Source organism: Gobius niger (genome assembly GCF_951799975.1).
Source record: "Gobius niger genome assembly, chromosome: 12".
In the NCBI taxonomy this organism is placed as follows: Eukaryota; Metazoa; Chordata; class Actinopteri; order Gobiiformes; family Gobiidae; genus Gobius; species Gobius niger.
Window position 1 is genome coordinate 26,673,194 of NC_136863.1, and position 17,996 is coordinate 26,691,189.

Sequence of the window (17,996 nt, forward strand, 5' to 3'; positions counted from 1 at the left end):
CCCTCCCTTCTCTCTCTCCTCACCTCTCTCCCTCCCCTGCCATTCTATCTCCCCCTCTCTCCCCTCGCCTCTGCTCTCCTCTCTCACTCCTTTCTCTCTTCTCCCTTCCATCTCTCCTCTCTCTTCCTCCCTTCCATCTCTCTCTCCCTCCTTTCCATCTCTCCTCTCTCTTCCTCCCTTCCATCTCTCTCTCCCTCCCTTCCATCTCTCTTCCTCCCTTCCATCTCTCTCTCCCTCCCTTCCATCTCTCTTCCTCCCTTCCATGTCTCCTCTCTCTTCCTCCCTTCCATCTCTCTCTCCCTCCCTTCCATCTCTCTTCCTCCCTTCCATCTCTCCTCTCTCTCTCTTCCTTCCTTCCATCTCTCTTCCTCCCTTCCATCTCTCTCTTCCTCCCTTCCATCTGTCTCTCCCTCCCTTCCATCTCTCCTCTGTCTCCCTCACTTCCATCTCTCCTCTCTCTTCCTCCCTTCCATCTATCCTCTCTCTCCCTCCCTTCCATCTCTCCTCTCTCTCCCTCCCTTCCATCTCTCCTCTCTCTCCCTCCCTTCCATCTCTCCTCTCTCTTCCTCCCTTCTATCTCTCTCTCCCTCCCTTCCATCTCTCCTCTCTCTTCCTCCCTTCCATCTCTCTTCTCTCTTCCTCCCTTCTATCTCTCTCTCCCTCCCTCGCTCCCTCTCCTCTCCTTGTCCCTTTCACGCTCTCACTCTCCAGCCTCAGCGTGGCTCTGCTTCACGCTCCACGACCACCTCCCTCCCTCCCTCCCTCCCTCCCCGCTCACTTTTATCTCTGTTGCTTCACTCTCACTCTGCCTGGGTTCTTTTCCTCCAGGGGAAGGCTCGTCACGTCAGGCAGCTTCTGCTTGTCCTGCTGGACTTTAGCGCCGCCTTGCCTGACAATGTCCTCCCGTACATCTCTATGGCGCTCTCCGATACATGCACACATACATAACGCACGCAGCTCTGTGCGCTCATGAATTATTCACTTTGTTTGCACTGGGCTGGAGTGTTCGGGAGGAGGGCGAGCGGCGCAAAGGAGAAAAAAATCTGAGCTGAAAACTGAGAGGGATTTTACTGACCGAGCTGGAAAAATGTCTACACTCAATCAGGGTTCATTCACTGTGTCCAGGAGCTTTTACATTTGAGTGAAGATTAAAAAATGAACTCCTAAACGAATACAAGAACCACAACACGTAAAACATAAAGCAACACAGAACAACAATCAAATGCAATGGAAGAAACAAGGCTAAATTGAATTGAATTAGGGTTTAAAGTAAGTACCATGTGTGTTGCTGTAGGCTGTTAGTAACAAATGTGTAAATCTCAGACCCTGATCTGGCAATATGGTTAAAATGGTGGTATTTCATATAAAAACATTAACCACTTACCTGCACCTGTAGAGTTGTGTTTTACTCACACATATAAAACATATTTTCAGAATCTGTCAATTCACTGTACATTCCACTGGCCTGTTATATATATATACATATACATCAAGAACGAAAACATGACAACAACAAAAAACGTCAAAAAAGGGACAAGAAAACATTAAAAAATCAATAAAAATGTGATAAAACTGTGACGGAAAAGCCACATTGACACAATAAAAATGCAATAGAAAAGCAACTAAAACACGACAAAAACGTGGGTCTTAGCTTTCAAATGAGGCCTATGGGCTGTACACTCCAGTCAAGAAGCTTCTAGATTCGGGTAAAGCTGAACCGACGAAAACGCGCTCGATTAAAGGAACAGGCCACCGTTTTTTCCATGTTGAGATTTGTTCTAACCAGAGCTTAGACGAGTTGATGTGTACCTGTCTGGTCTTTGTGCGTACCCTCAGTCACCCTCATGCTTAGTTTGCTCATCTTTGTTGTGTTTTTGTGGAGGTTCAGCAGAGAGTCTGTGATGGTCATGAAGGACCCAGGTTTTTAAAAGTTGTTTTTAAAACAAACAGCAGTTTATGAGCTAAAGACATTTGAGACCTTCACATGTCTTCTTCTGAAACACTGAGGAGGCCTCAAGAGCCCCCCACACCTGCAGCACAGTGGAAGTGTCACAAGAGGAGCTACAGGAAAGAACAAAAGGGACAAACAAGGAGGTATCCAGGCAAGACTCACAACTAAGCCCCACAAGCCCCTATCCTACAATTGTTCTGGCAATGGACGTTCAATTATGAAGAAGGTGAAAGGCTATTGTGGAGCGGAGGGAGTTGTGCAGGAGGAAGAGGAAGGAGGAGGGGCAGACCAGTGCAGGACACCACGCTCTGAAAGAGGGACAAACCCTGGAGTCATTGCAGCTTTTCAGAGGAGACTGAAGATAGTACTCTGGTTACCCCGACCTCCAAAAACATGCTGCTCAGGTCGGCCCACAATGGACTAACACAACACCTCAACGCAATTTTAAAGGTACACTGCGCAACATTTTGGACCATACTGTTGCCATCAGCACAAAACATGCTCCTAATGACCAGCTCCACACAGTACATGCTATTACTACAGTGAGAAATCAAAGAATGGATTTGAGTGGGAACCTAACCTGTTTAAATCTCAAATTCTGCTGACTTTAGTCGACATCTCCATGGAACGAGCTGGAGACGTACCCACTCCCGGTAAAGTTATGTCATCTCTTAGGAGAGCTGAGCCGCTCACAGCAAAATCACATGTTTGTTTGAGGTATTTTTCAATGCTGAAAATATCTGTCATAACATAAAGCTTGTATTTAAATTTTATTTTTTGGGTAAAATTCTACGCGGTGTGGCTTTTATTAAGCTCAGCACGGAGGATTTTGCTCTAATTCTCAGTTGCGCCGAGTCGCCTAGTTGAAGGCAGTCGTGTCTCGTAGTGTATGGGGGGTTTCATGGCCACAGCGAGTCGTGATTCTTTATGAAATCTTTGAAGACTGAAAAAATCGTATAGTGTACGTCTGATCACTGGAAATAAGGTTAGCAGGGTTTGTGTGAGACCAATGGAGGGAGGACTTAGCGTTGATTGCTGCCTTTGCCACTATTTAAATTGGAATTTTCACTTTGATTGCAATTCATTTCATAGTCCTCGAGTCCACTCTCTCGCTCTTCCATTATTGGATGCTGTGTTAACCTGGCAACTGTCGCTTAAACACTTAATGTACAATTCATTTATAGAATCTGCTGAGACAAACGTGACTGTCTTTCAGACCCAGAGGTATTTATTCAAACGGAACATGAAACAAACATTGCAACCCTCTGTTAAGGACCATTCTTCTTCTTGTTCCCAGTTTTAGATCTTTTCCAAAGATGGAGCCCACTCACTTTGTCTTGCATGATGTAATCCATAGAAACCTCCCCGGCCATGCCCCTGTAGGTCATGTATGAAAGGCTCTACATTTACATTTTGCCATCACCTTATGCATATTTTATTAAGCACAGAGGAAGAGAGAAACAAATGTGGGTTTAATTAAGCTTAAAGCAATCCATTACTTGCATTGGCGCTTCGTAAAGGCTATTTGAGTGCCGGAATGATCAGAATTAGTCTAATGAAGTGGGGAGGGTGGGAGAATGGCTCAGATTGGCAACATTGCTGTGGCTACAACAGTAACTAACAGAAATGATGATTAATGTAATGTACCGTGTCTCTGAGTGTCTAGAAAACCGACACTTTATTAAATGAGTGATGAGGCTTTTCTCCCTTAGACTTGGCGGCACGGTAGCGCAGCGGTTAGCGCCTCGGCCTCACAACTAGAAGGTCCCGGGTTCGATTCCCACCTGGACGGGGCCTTTCTTTGTGGAGTTTGCATGTTCTCCCCGTGTCTGCGTAGGTTTCCTCCAGGTACTCCGGTTTCCCCCACCACTAAAAACATGTGCAATAGGTGAATCCTCCAGCCAGGTGATTCTGACCATCAGCCTGGCTCCACATCATGGAGATGGGTCCCCGGGCGCGGCACTGCCGTCAACCGCTGCTCCTTACGGGTTGCCCCGCAGTGGCATCGAAGGATTGGTTGCAGAGGACAAATTTCCCTACGGGGACAATAAAACAAACAAACAAACAAACTAGGGATGCACCGATCCAATACTGGTATCGGATATCGGAGCCAATACTGGAAAAAATACCATATCAGGTATCTATTCCAAACATCCAATACTGAACCAATCCCAGTTTTGGCTCTCACACAACTTTCACTAACATTTTTAAGCTCAGAACCTGGGAATCAATCAGTGAGTTTGTTTTAACCTCGGCAAACCTATTGTATGCTAAAGCTAGAGGTAGCATGCTAATGCTAATGGTAACTAATCAAGGCTTGGTCAGAAACTCTGATAGAAATACCTAAAGCAGCCTAATAAAATGAAACCGGCCGAAGTGTTTTAGTTAAAAGCTGTGTAAGAAACACTGATACTGAACACTGAACACCTTATTCTGCCCCGCCCACTTTTGCCTCTTTTTGCTTTGTCTCAGCACTTCCGTTGTACAGACACTTCCGGTCGAGCACGAAGCCCGTTCCTTTAAACGGAGAACGAGGGAAAATGTTCGCCGCTCAAATATGTTTAGTCGATTGATTTGTGTAAAATCCAATGTTCATTTGCACCAACAAGTCACCACTGCACCGTTTCTCAGCGCAGCCTAAAAACAGCTTTGCTTTCTTGTAGTGAATGATTTTATCTGTTAACTGATAGGAGAGAAGGGGCGGGCACAGTTCATGGTGGCGCCCACGCGAACTTCCGGAATAAGGTGAATAAGATATTTGTAATACAGTAGTTCAGATCACTTTATGTGAGCTGTTTATATTAATATAAAATAGGCTGTCCCAAGGATAGTGTAGAAAATCCTTTATCAATGTGTTTCCCTCAATAATTGTTTTTTCCCATAATTATAATTGATCTGTAACATCATGGCAAGAAAAGATTAGACTTTATTGATCCTAAAATGGAGAAAAGAGGATCATTCACTTTTTCACTCAGAGAAAGTCTCTTGGTGTTGGTTCATATCGGATATGGGCCGATACTCAAACCCCCAGTATCGGTGTCAGTATGATGCTTATGTTTAGACGCTTGTTTCGATGACTCGTTCAGACATTTTTGAAGTGGTTTATGAGATCATTGATCTTGTTTGTATCCTTTCCAGGCGAGGCGTCTTGTTTCATAATGACATGTTTAAAGCCTGCTCACTCGTCCTCGAGGTGTTTCCAAACCTGGGTTATCTAAAGCCAACAGCACATGTTTGCACAGGTAGAACCTCTGCTCTACCACCGGCCTCATGCTCCAAAGCCTTTGTGTGGACTTTGATTGGCTCATTTAAGGCTGGGAACGCTCTGTATACCGACCTTAGTTTATTCAAGTTGAGACGCTGTGACAAAGACCTCAGTCAGGTTGGAGCTTAATCATTCACCCTGGTGTCTAATGGGTCATAGCTCACATTCCTCGCGTCATGAGAACCTGGCCCCTGTTCAACCGCCGGGGTTGGTCTAAACCTATGTTGTCATGTTGAAGGCTAATGCTGAGATATTATTATTTTTTTCTGTATTGTAGCCATCTTGGAGACTTCTGGCTTCATACAGATGAGCAGAGCTGAAAACTTTGGATGTGATCCATCTAAAGAGCCCGAAGAGTGACTGACAGCACTTAAAGGAATAGGTCACCGTTTTTATATACTGAGATATGGTCTTACCTTAGCTTAGATGGTTTGATACGTACCTCAGTCACGCAAATATACGAAAGACGTTGTTAGCATTTAGCCTCTCCCAGCATAGGTGTAGCTCCAAACTGGGGTGAAGTTAGAAGCTACCAATCTGTTCCACGTTTTCCCCATTTAAATACAGTTATGTGAAAAGTTATATGATCCAAGTCTAGTTACACAAAATGAAACATACTATAGTACATGCATTACAACGTCTTGCGTATATTTGCGTGTGTGACCGCACACACAAAGACCAGACAGTTACGTATCAACTCGTCTAAGCTCAGATAAGAACATATCTCAGTGTGTAAAAACGGCGGCATGTTCCTTTAAAGCACAAAGCTACACCCTGGAGAACATTTGTGGACATTAGATGCAGCTGCTGAGCTACAGGTCGGACAAACCACACTCCACACATCTGGCTTTGAGTAAAGCATGTGACAGAGGTCAGAGCTGAGCTGTAGTTTCTCCTCAGAGGGTTCATCAGTGTGAGCCGCACACGTGTGTACTGTGTGGAGGCTAAATGCTAACCGCGGTAGCATGGTAACCTCACTGACTCAGACTGAGGCTCTGTGAGTTTCTGCTTCCTCTTGGATGTGTTCATTAAGTGTGAGGAGTGGAGGCAGGTCTTTGCACATAAGCACAGGCTGTTTTATTTAAACGTGTGTCTGGTACTTGTACCATGTACTCGAGCAATGATGACGATCGCAAACCTAATGCTACTGTCAGGCAGCTGTCCTTCAAATAGTAGAGATGTTTTTACATGTTGTGGCACGGCATCATTCCACTTCGGTCTTCAAAATGGCCGCCTTAACTATGCGTGATGTCATACAGAAGAAATTGGATACAATGGGAAACTTTAGGGAAAACCAACATTTTAAAAAAAGGATCAAGATTCAAAAGATTTGATTGTCAATTCATATGAATCAAAATGCTCGTTTCTCTCAAGTCCTTGGTGAGGGGAGGGGGGTGGAAGCACAGGGAGGGCAGGGAAGGGAGGGAGTTCAGCTTTGTGGTTGCCTGGTGGATAAAACTGTTCTTCAGTCAACTGGACCTGGCCCTTTCCAAGAAATTTTGACTAATGCCAATGCGAATCCCATTTAAAGCTTTGGAATGACATTTAAGGCCTTGATTTTGGCACAATTAATTAAAATCCCCTCAATAACAAACAATGAAAGAGGAAGCAAAAACTCCAAACTCATTCCTAACTTTCTTAATATATTTGTAGCATCCTGATGCACAGTGGGGTTTTTTGCCACGTTTTACAATATACTAAAGGAGAATTAAACTAAATTTGCAGAATTACTACATAGATAAATTAAATTCATATCACACATGCCAAATACTATAGATAATAAAGATAAAGAATGATTGCGTTTGGAACATGTCTCTCACCCTGTAGTATATACAGTGAGAACCACATGTTTACATACACTTCATAAAAATAAACTTTTTTTCTCACTGTCAGACATGAAACCAGAATTAACTTTTATTTGTTTAGGTCAATTTGAATTTTAGAAATCATCTCTATTTGTCAAATTCCAGAAGAATCAGAGATAGAATTTTCTACACGTTTTTTTTAATTACTTTTTACAAAACCAAAAGTTGGTCACTTCAAAACGTTGACTTTGTTTCCCTTTAGCCACTTTGTAACCAGTCTGTCAGTTTGCTTTGGGTCATTGTCCGTCTGGAAGACCCATCTGCGCCCAAGCTTTCACTTCCTGGCTGATGTCCCGTATTTCACAGTTGGGATGGTGTTCTCAGGCTTTTTCCTCCAAACGTGATGATGGTCATTATGGCCAATTTTTTTGGTCAAAGTTAACTCTGGTTTCATGTGAGTCAGTGAGAAAAAAAATGCAAATGTGTCTTTTTATAAAGTTAATGTAAACATGTGGTTCTCACTGTACTTCAGTCTTTGACTCACATTTTCAGGTTTGCACTGTAACCTTTTACTATCAGGCTTTTATGAAAAGCTAAAGAGCTTCCTGAGGCTGATGTGAGCGTGGCTGCATGTTGCACAGATGAAATGTTTCAATCAGCAGCGTGCACTATTGACAGGAGTAGTAAAGTGTGAAGGCCATGCAGCTGTGGGACATTGATCCCACTGCTCTGATGTCACCACAGTCGATACGCCTGCATGTGCTGACTTTTATTCTGTCGCACAGTTATGGCATCACTTCTCTGACCCTCTGGCTGTGTGCACTCCAACATGATTGAGACAAATGACTTTGATGATGATGAGTTTATCTTGTTTTCTGGGACAACAGGTTTGTCATCATAGAAAAACATACCTCAGTACAAACCTCTGGTACGATTGTCTTTGTGATACTGTAGCCATTTGACTGGGAAGTTTTATTAACTGCATGGGAAGACTTGAAAAAGAAAGCACAAGTGGAGTTTCCAAGAACTTTAAACCAAATGTTTATCAGTCAGACATCACAAGTTCAAAAGAAGATTAAAAGTTAAATAAAAGCTGTGCTTTTTATTATCCAATGAGAGCACTCCAGGATCCCTGGTGTTTTCGAAACACTATATCTAGAACACTGTCATAACCAGGATATGGTTCAAACACATGGAAACACTTTATATCTATGAAGGCTGATCCTGGACCAGCCCTTAAAACTAACGTTTGGTTCTTCTTCACGAGGCATAACACATGTGTTCAAATCACTGACATGTTTCGACAGGAGAGTAACTTCTGTCTTCCTCAGAGGCGTCTTCACACGTGTGTGTTCTCAGGTGGGGCCACACTGACACTTTGATTGCTTCTGTGTCAGTGTGGCGACACCTGCTACTGTGTGGTGGTTATAAGAGACGCATCACATACTGAAGATGGAAGTAACATGTCAGGTATTCACAACATGTGGTCACAACTTGTACTTTGCTCTCTGATATAATGGTATTATATGCACAGGCGGGTACTTACATGTACTTGAGTAGCTTTTTTGAAGTAACTTTTATCACACATGACTTCATACTTCTACTTAAGTCATATTATAATGTAGTATCTTTACTCTTACTCGTTATTCTGTCCACTGACATAAAATACTGTAGGTATGAGGACTTTTTTTCTCATGATTTCTTAAAACATTTTCTGTTTTTTTCCCCCCTGATTTATGTCACGACTGAAACATTTATCAGAACAGTTACTCAGTGCTCACAGTACTCAAGTAGCTCTCTTGGATGCGCCAGAATCTATTGTTTTTAGGGTTTCTGGTAGGTTTTCTGGATGGAATGTGTGTGTAACCATGGAGATGGTTCCATGAGCAGTGAAAACTGACCAAAAACCCTCAAAATAATTGGTCCTACAGCCTTGCAGAGACCGTGATGGAAAGTAAAGGCGCCATCCCAACCACATATCCAGCCGCTGGGTCACTGAGAGGTCAAATACACACTAATATCAACAATATCTGGATAAAAGTGACATAATGCACCTTAAGGAAAAAACATATTGCACTAAAAATCAGATAATAAATGTCTGCTTACTTATTCCATTTGATTTTTTCACTTAAATTACCCCAATTAAGGTCAAATGATGTTAATTTGACCTGATTAAGATCTCATGTTCTGCGGTGTATACCATGATATATTGCCCAGCCCTAAAGCGGAGCCTGCTTCATGTTTACATCGATGAGTGCATACTTGATGATGCTCTCAGACCTATGCCTGTGCTAATCACATCAGTCAGTTATTGGCTGTAATGTAATCCGCTTTGTTTGCCCCTGCGTGGTGATAAAGTTGTTACTTATCTGCTCTTTGTGTCTTCCCCTCATCCTCCTCTAATCCCCTAATACCCCCCTCTCCTCTCCTCTCCCTCTCTCTCGCTCCGCTCTCCCCCAGCCGAGTGATGCGTGCTGCCAGCGGTGTGTGTGCGCAGAGCGGGTTCTGACATCCATGTGCGTGCGGAGAGAGAGCGGCAGACCAAGCCCCTAAAACGGGAGCATGCCTCTGCGTCCGGCAGCCGGCAAACATGAGCCGCCCAGCCCTCCACGGCAGCAGCAGCAGCAGCTACAGCAGCAGCAGCAGCAGCAGCAGTCGCGGCACGCACAGCCCTACGCGCACGCAGCCAACGGCAGCCAGGGGGGCAGCTCCGACAGCTCGCGGGAGGAGGAGGACAGCGCCATTCCCTTTCCCAGCGCCGGAGTGGGCTACCGTCCCGCTGCCGGTGCCGAGCGGAGCCGCGCTGCTGCACCCATGGAGGAGCCAACAGGCAACACGGTGGTCATCCGCATAGGGATCCCAGACCTGCAGCAGACGGTAAGCCACGGGCACGGGGGCTTGGGTCTCTCTGGGTCTGCATTCCCTCTAAAAACCTCTCATTCTTTTGTGTCCCATTCATCCTACTTTTTGCTCTTTTTTCCAATGCCGTTCTTGACTTCATGCGAGTCCTCCCTCCCCCCTCTCCCTCCCTCCCAACTCTCACCCCTCTGCACATAAATCCACTTCATTAACGGAGCAACTGGCCACTTGGACCAGCAGGGAGAACCAAACAGAGCAGAACAATTACCGCGGTACAGTGTGGACTCGTTTGCATGGGAGAGACGGTGTGTGTGCATCCAGTCGAACTTCTCCTTCTGACATGTGCTGGAGACTGTACACCCAGGCTCAGGTGGATACAGTCGTGCGCATTACTGAGTTGTGGGTATTCTCTTTCCCTCCCTCTCAACATCAATGAACAGGAAAAGGGGCTTTTTTTTTCTGTCGCTGATTAACCTATTGCTGGTGACTGCGCGTTTGAAAAGAGTCTTTGTATCCAAGCAAAAACGAAGCAAAGCAGCGGTGGCACAGGATGGAATATGAAGCAAGTCCACTTTTTTGGAAGAGAGAGGAGATGCTGCAGAACAAGACGGGACTTCATGTGCTCAGACATGCATGGGAACTGTATGGACAGCTGAGGGGAACGTCTGAGGCTCCGTGGTGCGTCTCACAGGCAGAAGCAGCCGCTGACACCGGGGTTAGGGGCACATGCTCGGTGATTGTGGGTCATTGTTGTGGAGCGGTCCTAAGTGTCCCGTCACCATGCGTGTGTGAGTGCACAGATTACACCAGAATAGGCGCCTGCAGTGGGATTACATGTCTCCTGCTGGGTTCTCAAGCCTGGATCAGGAGAGCGATCCGTCAGGCAAAGACCATGCAACATCTTATACTGTCAAACACTGGGAAATGTGTATGTCCTCTGGTGTCATGAATGTACCAAGATGATTTTCAGATTTTTCTATTCTTTCTTTTTATTTCTCAGGTTATTACTTGAGCTACTCAAGATAAAAGCCAATGGACTTTTCGGTTTTCGGGCTGGGTACCGTTAAACAACACCAATGTGGTGTTGGGAAATAAAGTTTAGGTATGACCAGTAGAGGAAAAAAACAACATAATGAAAGCAGATACTGAAAAAATGGAATCAAATCTTTAGATCCAAGTTCTGATGCTGTTGGTCCAGGGCCAGCATTAAAGCAAGTGACTTTCTTCTTAATTTGGGGGATTTTTTCCCTAATTTTGCTCATTGTTATTACTAATATTTTCCCTATTTCCCCCTATTTCCCCCCTATGTTGCGTCATTTTTTTTTTACAAACTTTTTCCTGAATTTCTTGACATTTCTTGACCTTATAGAAGAACCCGATATTGTACATTTGCAGATCTTCCACACATTATTGGTCTGACAAATATTTTAGTATTGGTATTGGTAAAAAGTATCGCTCAGATATCGGTATTGACCAGGACAACGGGAAAATAAGTACCGACAGGGCGAAACAAGTCCGGTTCAGCCTGTTATTTTCCCGATAATGACCAGCGTTCTATACATTATCCCACTTATTATACAGCCATTTGCCAACTGAACACACACAACATGAATTTCATACACTTTTATGAAGGCCCAAAGGTTTATTTAATGATTTCCGTGGATAAATAGTTCCCAAAAGTTTGCACGTTGCTTGTCAATGTTTGGCTAGGCTAGTAGCAGCAAGGCTAGCAGCTAGCCTAGCTACTTAGTTGAAGGTGCAGTTAAAGGAATGGTGGTGAATCTCTGGGTAAGTTGAAAGTCCCAGAGGACAGAGATAGTATCCGCTACTACGTACGTGTGGAGTGATATGAAAGACCTGTATTTCAAGCACATGCTCCGTTGCCATTGGCAGCGGTCATTACTTTTTCAGAGATCCTCTATCAGAAAACAATGACCAGTAGAACGTTGGAAAATCCCATTCAAATCAATGGGGCGTTCTACTTGCATTGTGAAGAGCCGTATAATAAAGTACTGTAATGTAAGGTTACCCAGCCCTAATCATAATAAAAAACCCCCATTATGTCCGTTTCTAGAAAAACATCTATGATTTTGATCCAAACTAGCCTCTCTTTAGCTTAGATGTCTCAGGAACCAAGGCACGTAGAATTAAACTGTTTTCAGCTACGGAGAGCTTAGAGTCTCTCCTTTCAAATGAGCCACAGCATGTGTCCAGAGCTATAACATAGAATATGCTGTGGTGCTACAAATATCATGAAAATGGTCTGGATTATTGGCATTCAACAGCGAAATCCCCAAAACAGCGCAGCACTCAGTGTGTTAATTAGACTTAACAATATTTGTAAGGTTTGTTCACAGGGCTTTTTCAATATCCAGCCTGATTTGTTGAGCTCCCATTCATGTTTTTTTTTAATAAACTGAACTAAAATGTTAACAAAATAAAATAATTTAAACCTGGCTCTATCCATTATTCAGTCCCTGCAGGAATTACGAGGGGACATTTTTTGTGATTGTTTTTGTGATTTCGTGAGTTTGCTTGGCTTTGTTGTGATCGCAACATCGCAAAATGATTTTGACACTGATTATTAAGATTTAAACATCAGCCATTTTGATGTACAGTATTTATGTATAGAACATAAATGAAAAGAAAACTTGCAATAAATTTTTTCTCTACCTTCTGCAGGTCCCCATATCACCTTTATTGTCTTTATTAAGTCAGCGATGAGAACAGCCAGAGCAGAGGGCTCAGAGCTGGATATAAAAAGGTCCTGTGCGGTTACTTAACTACATTCCATGCTGGGCTCATCGAGATATTCTGAAAGTAAACAAGTCATGCTTATTTGAGTAGATTTGCTATTATTTATCACAGCCCCAGCCACTCCATCTTGTTTTGCAGCTGGAGCCTAAACAGACAGTTTCCCAATACTGTGGAGGTGTGTCATTTGTCTTTACAGCAGTAGACACTGCTCGCTCTGTGTCCGGCCTGCCCACCTGTGCTCCTCACCACCTCGCCCTTTGTCACCAGGGCGAGAGGGCTCTCTTTCACACTGGGATGGTTCTCTCTATAGGCCAAGAAACAGCCACACCATTATTGCAATCACAGTCTGATTAGTTGTCACCAGTAAAGTGTAAAAGAATGCAGCTATCTGCCGTACAATATCCTGTGCAAACAACATCACTATGTCTGAGGGTTAGTTTGAAAACTGCTCACCCTGTTAATGATCCTTATCTGGGTCTTGTGTCCATTAGAAATCATTATTTTATATTTCAGACTTCTCCCCTACATGTTCCAGCCATGTCCTAATGTGTAGAATGAGCCCAGACCTGTTCACCACAATTGCCTCTAAAATCCTGCACTGTCACTCAAAAAGGTGTTACTTGGGTCCGAAGTGCCGTCATGCACGAGCTTAATATAGGGACTGCAGTTCCGCGTAAGACCTGAGGTGGCAGTAGCTAGTATAAAATGACCAACTGGCATCTAGTCTCTTTAAGTCAGGGGTGTGTCAAACTCGTTTGGGTCGAGGGCCAAAATTCAGCCCCCAGGCGGCGCGTTACGGGCCGCATATATTGTCAATGTGGTCAAACCCCTCCACCACGTTCGTTAAGGTGCCAATGCCACAATGGAGATCATTTTTTTCAATCAAACTTGGCTACTACTTGGATACTGCCTAAGTGGCGCGAGCCTGTAGCTAGCTTTGGCCGTTAGCCTGTTAGCTTCTTCTTTGTGATTCTATTAGTGTGTATTGGAGCCTCCGACCCGGAGGCAGTGAAGTTGTGGTTTTCTGTGTGAAATTGTGATTTTCTGGCCAGACACACCAGGACTACGAAGGATTCATTAAGGTAAACAAGTTACTTAGTTCTTCCTTAAAGCAGTACAAGGGAAGTTGTCAACCTTAAAATATATCATTTATTTAATCCTGGGTGCGTTTATTGATTGAAAATATCAACAAAACATGTGACCTCTATGGGGTCGCCTCTCTGCAGACTGCATTTGTAGCTTTACAACTTAACGTTCCGCTCAGCCCACGTCTCCCAGGCAAACAAACTAAACTGAATTATGGCACTTATGCTGAGAAAACAATTATAGCCTACAAGTTTTTCGCCTGATTTTACTATAACTGTCAGTTGTGGTGAGTTTTCCCGAGTCGTGACGAGCTGCAGTTGCAGAGCGTCTGTGTCTCAGAAAAACACCGTAACTCCTAGCCTATATTTCTCTACAGCACAACAGCGGCACAACAATGTCCACAGCCCCATGCAGACCACGGCAAACACAACATTATATCACCAAAAGTTCTCAGGAACCACCTTTTCCAGCTACATTTCAACTACATAGTTGAGCAGGACTTACTGAGTTCATAGTAGGAATGTCCTGCTACATCGCTCGGCTAGCTTCTCTCCTGTCTTCTCCGCCACGGGGCTGTTGTCCATCTCCTTTTCTTATTAAATCCACTGGAAATACGTCCTGCTCCTTCATGTCGCCGACTTTTACAGTCTATTTGAAAGTCCATAAGTTCAGGAAGGCCCGAGCACTCATAGTGCTCTCATAGCGCTCTCATAGCGCTCTCATAGCGGGGACATGCAGCTGCAGACCCCAGTCTCAGTGCGCTCAGAGCGGGCAAACAGAGGCAGAGATCCGCTCCTAATAGCCTGGCAAAAGCCAGACTGACTTTATCTATTATAAATACATACAAAAGACTGTCTGGAGTTGTGGCAATAGGACACAATTTCCAAATCGAGACTGGAGGCGGGAATAACGATCGTAGTTTGAACGAGAGCGAACCAATCAAACACAAAGCGACTTACGCTTTGCGTTCACGTCCTCCGCCATGATTGTTTGTATCCACACGTGCAGTCGAGTAAATGTTCTGGTGAAAGTCTTCAGAGCAGCTTCTGCTGTGGCTTCAACGACAAGTCCAGCCCATTTAAAACAGGGGACTGGTAAAAAAAAACGTTGTGTCTCGGCCGCCATCTTCACTGTTTTGGTTATGGCCCTGAAGAGCACTGGTTGATCGGAAATCCTAGTGCGGTAGATGACGCACCATTAACTCCCGCCTCCCGTGCTATGATTGGCTCTGCCTGGTTTTGCCGGACTCAGCGAGATTCAAATTGCACAATTTCAAACTGTATCCCCATGTGTATCTTATCATGCAGGATCAGCCTGCTCTTGCCAAGCTACTCCATACCAGGGCTCGGAGCGGGCCACAGGCAGTGGCAAAGTCTGTTCGGCCTCAGCCAGGCTTAGAGCGGGGGCAGACCGCGACAGACTCCGCTTGGCCATGGGCCTCAGGGCGGCGACAAAAGGTGACCAGCTGCGGTCGGACCCAGAGCTCGGAGCACTGAGAGCAGGTCTATAGCCATCACAGCAGCGAGGCACTGGACCCTGCAACAATAGCAATGTATTAGAATGATGAAATCAAGTGAAACTCTTGTTCATCCATATGGCAAAGTCACAAATGAAGAGTCCTAACGTAGCTAACGTCTGACTAACTGTAAAATAACCAAGCCAAGGCTACAAACTAGCATGCTGTGTTTGGAGTCTCAAAAACAGACTACAGTTAGCCTAGCTAACGCCAGACTAAAATCACAAGTTATACAGTATTTAGTCTGGGGACCACCAATTCATTTTCTCGTAGGAGAGGTGTGGTTTACGATCGTCCATAGCCGTTTATTGGGCGCTACGAATGTCTATCATGTGTCTGCACGTAGCCACAGTAGCTTATATTTGGCATTTTAGCAACAATGTGACCTTCCTACGATAGTTTTCCTTTGCGACCGTTAGAATGCTTATGAGTAAAACCTCCCTAGTACTGCAGTAAGGCGTAATAATACCAGGTGTGGTTCAACATCCGCACATTAAAGTGAATACTGTATATTAATGGGTGGATGTCGAACTACTGGTATTATTGCGCCTTACAATGTAGTTCCCCTTTTTATCCACTTAGAAAATCCACATTGTTTAATTTTGTGTAATTATACTTTATCGTGTAACACTTCACGTAACCATATTTAAATAAGGAAAACGTAGAAGGGCTTGGTAGCTTCTATCTTCACCTTGTATGGAGATATAGAGGAGAGGAGGAGAGGCTAAATGGTAACGCCGTCTGTGCTGTGTTTACGTGACTGAGGGCACGCGTGAAGACCAGACAGGTACAAATGAACTCGTCTAAGCTCACACTCAAAAAAAAAACTGGTCCAATTTACATGATTTGATAATGTACAGTGGTCGCAAATGATTATATTGTCTAGTCTGAAGACGATTCCGTTGTTTTTCTCTGAATCAGTTTGTGCATGTAAAAGCAAAGTGAATTATTCCAGTTTTAATAAAGCAATTGCTACATCTCATTGTGTAGTAATTTGATCACTTTAACGTTACATGAACGTTTCACTTATTGAAAAGTAATTTGATCACTTTAACGTTACATGAACGTTTCACTTATTGAAAAGGAATTTGATCACTTTAACGTTACATGAACGTTTCACTTATTGAAAAGGAATTTTATCACTTTAACGTTACATGAACGTTTCACTTATTGAAAAGGAATTTTATCACTTTAACGCAACATGATCATTTCATTTTTAAGAAAAATAGTCTACTTTAGTAATGGTTAAGTATTTAGATTATGTAAATTAAAACCATTTCTAATATGTAGCTATGAAACAGTTTGGACTTTTCCTATTCCGAATCTACACACACATCTACATTTATATATTCAATGAAATATCAGTTTCAAGTGTTAGCTTGCATATTAGATGTACTGTACACAATTATACAAATGACAAATATTTTTCAGAAAAACTTTAATGAAGCTTTTTTTTTTAAATATTCGAAAATTTTAAAAGCTTTTAAAACATTTTGAACGTTTTTTTTCCTTTTAGAGCAGTGGTGTCAAACTCATTAAATCATCTCGGGCCTGATCCGGCCCGGGGTGTATGTTTGACACCCCTGTTTTAGAGAATCATTGCCATTGCACAGGCAATATGAACAACAATAATGATGCATACCAAAGCATCTGCCAATCTAAAGTATGAAAACTGCTGTATTTTCCAGACTTGTGAGCTAAAAAAAAAAAAAGCCCATCATGGGCTAAAAGCTCAATGGCCACAGCTGGAGGAACGAGTTCGCAAATGAGAGCTTGAAAAACATGCTGTTGTGGAGGGATATTTCAGGATTTTTGACATAGGGCCTCATTTCCTAGTTATCCAGAGTGTTGCTGATACCTGGAGATATTTTTTTTTGTAATTCTGGAGATATTTTTTTTGTAATTCATGCAGTTCTTATGTTTGGAGAGTTACGTATCGCTAGGCTAATGCAAGGCTAGCGCATTTCTCCGATATCAGCTAGCCTGCATTAAAAACAGTGTGACCCGCTCCACAAAGCACCTGAGGCAAATCACTGATAACATCAGACTAACCATATAAATGTCTGTGTCCATAGAATCATGTTTGGAATATAACTGACCTGCATCATATGAATGATCACATTTTGAGGGACTATTTTCTAGCAGATCACTCCTCCGCTGTGTAGCTTATACAACCACGAAGCTGATGCTGCTCAAATATAAGGTAATTTTAAATGCAAAATGGTTAAAATTACTCTTATCAACACAGACATGTATATGGTTAGTCTGGCGTTATAAGTGATTTGCCTCAGGTGCTCTGTGGAGCGGGTCACACTATTTTTAATGCAGGCTAGCTGATATCGGAGAAATGCGCTAGCCTTGCACTAGCCTAGCGCCACGAAACTGTTCAAACACAAGAACTGCATGAATTACAAAAAAAATATCTCCAGGTATCAGCAACACTCTGGATAACTAGGAAATGAGGCCCTATGTCAAAAATACTGAAATATCCCTTTAACTAAGAGCGATTTGTAGCTAAAAAAATAAAAATAAATAAATAATGAAAATACAAACCAATGAGAAAACAAACATAGCTAACAGTTCGTTCTGACAGAATGCTTTTCAACCGAAATGTAACCTTTAACTGAGTTCATTGAAACAGCTTGTTCTTCAGATCAAGTCCCTTGTTGGACAATTTGCTGGCATCAAGTTCCATGATTATTTTTTGGAGTACCTCAAATGTGTATCGGAGGTTGGGAGGGTAGCTGATATTTAGGC

The 17,996-nt window shown here is 43.3% G+C and overlaps 1 protein-coding gene across 5 annotated transcripts in view; it reads left to right on the top strand.

The window, feature by feature from the left end:
• The window catches only part of shank3a (SH3 and multiple ankyrin repeat domains 3a), a 420,419-nt gene that overhangs the window by 130,945 nt on the left and 271,478 nt on the right, over positions 1-17,996 (top strand). For all 5 annotated transcript variants that reach the window (XR_013793457.1, XM_079567785.1, XM_079567786.1 and 2 more), the window contains exon 2: positions 9,482-9,898. Coding sequence is in view for 4 of the 5 variants with exons in the window: in XM_079567785.1 (XP_079423911.1) it covers positions 9,584-9,898 (315 nt within the window). In the remaining variant the exon portion in view is untranslated. The remainder of the gene's footprint in view (positions 1-9,481; positions 9,899-17,996) is intronic.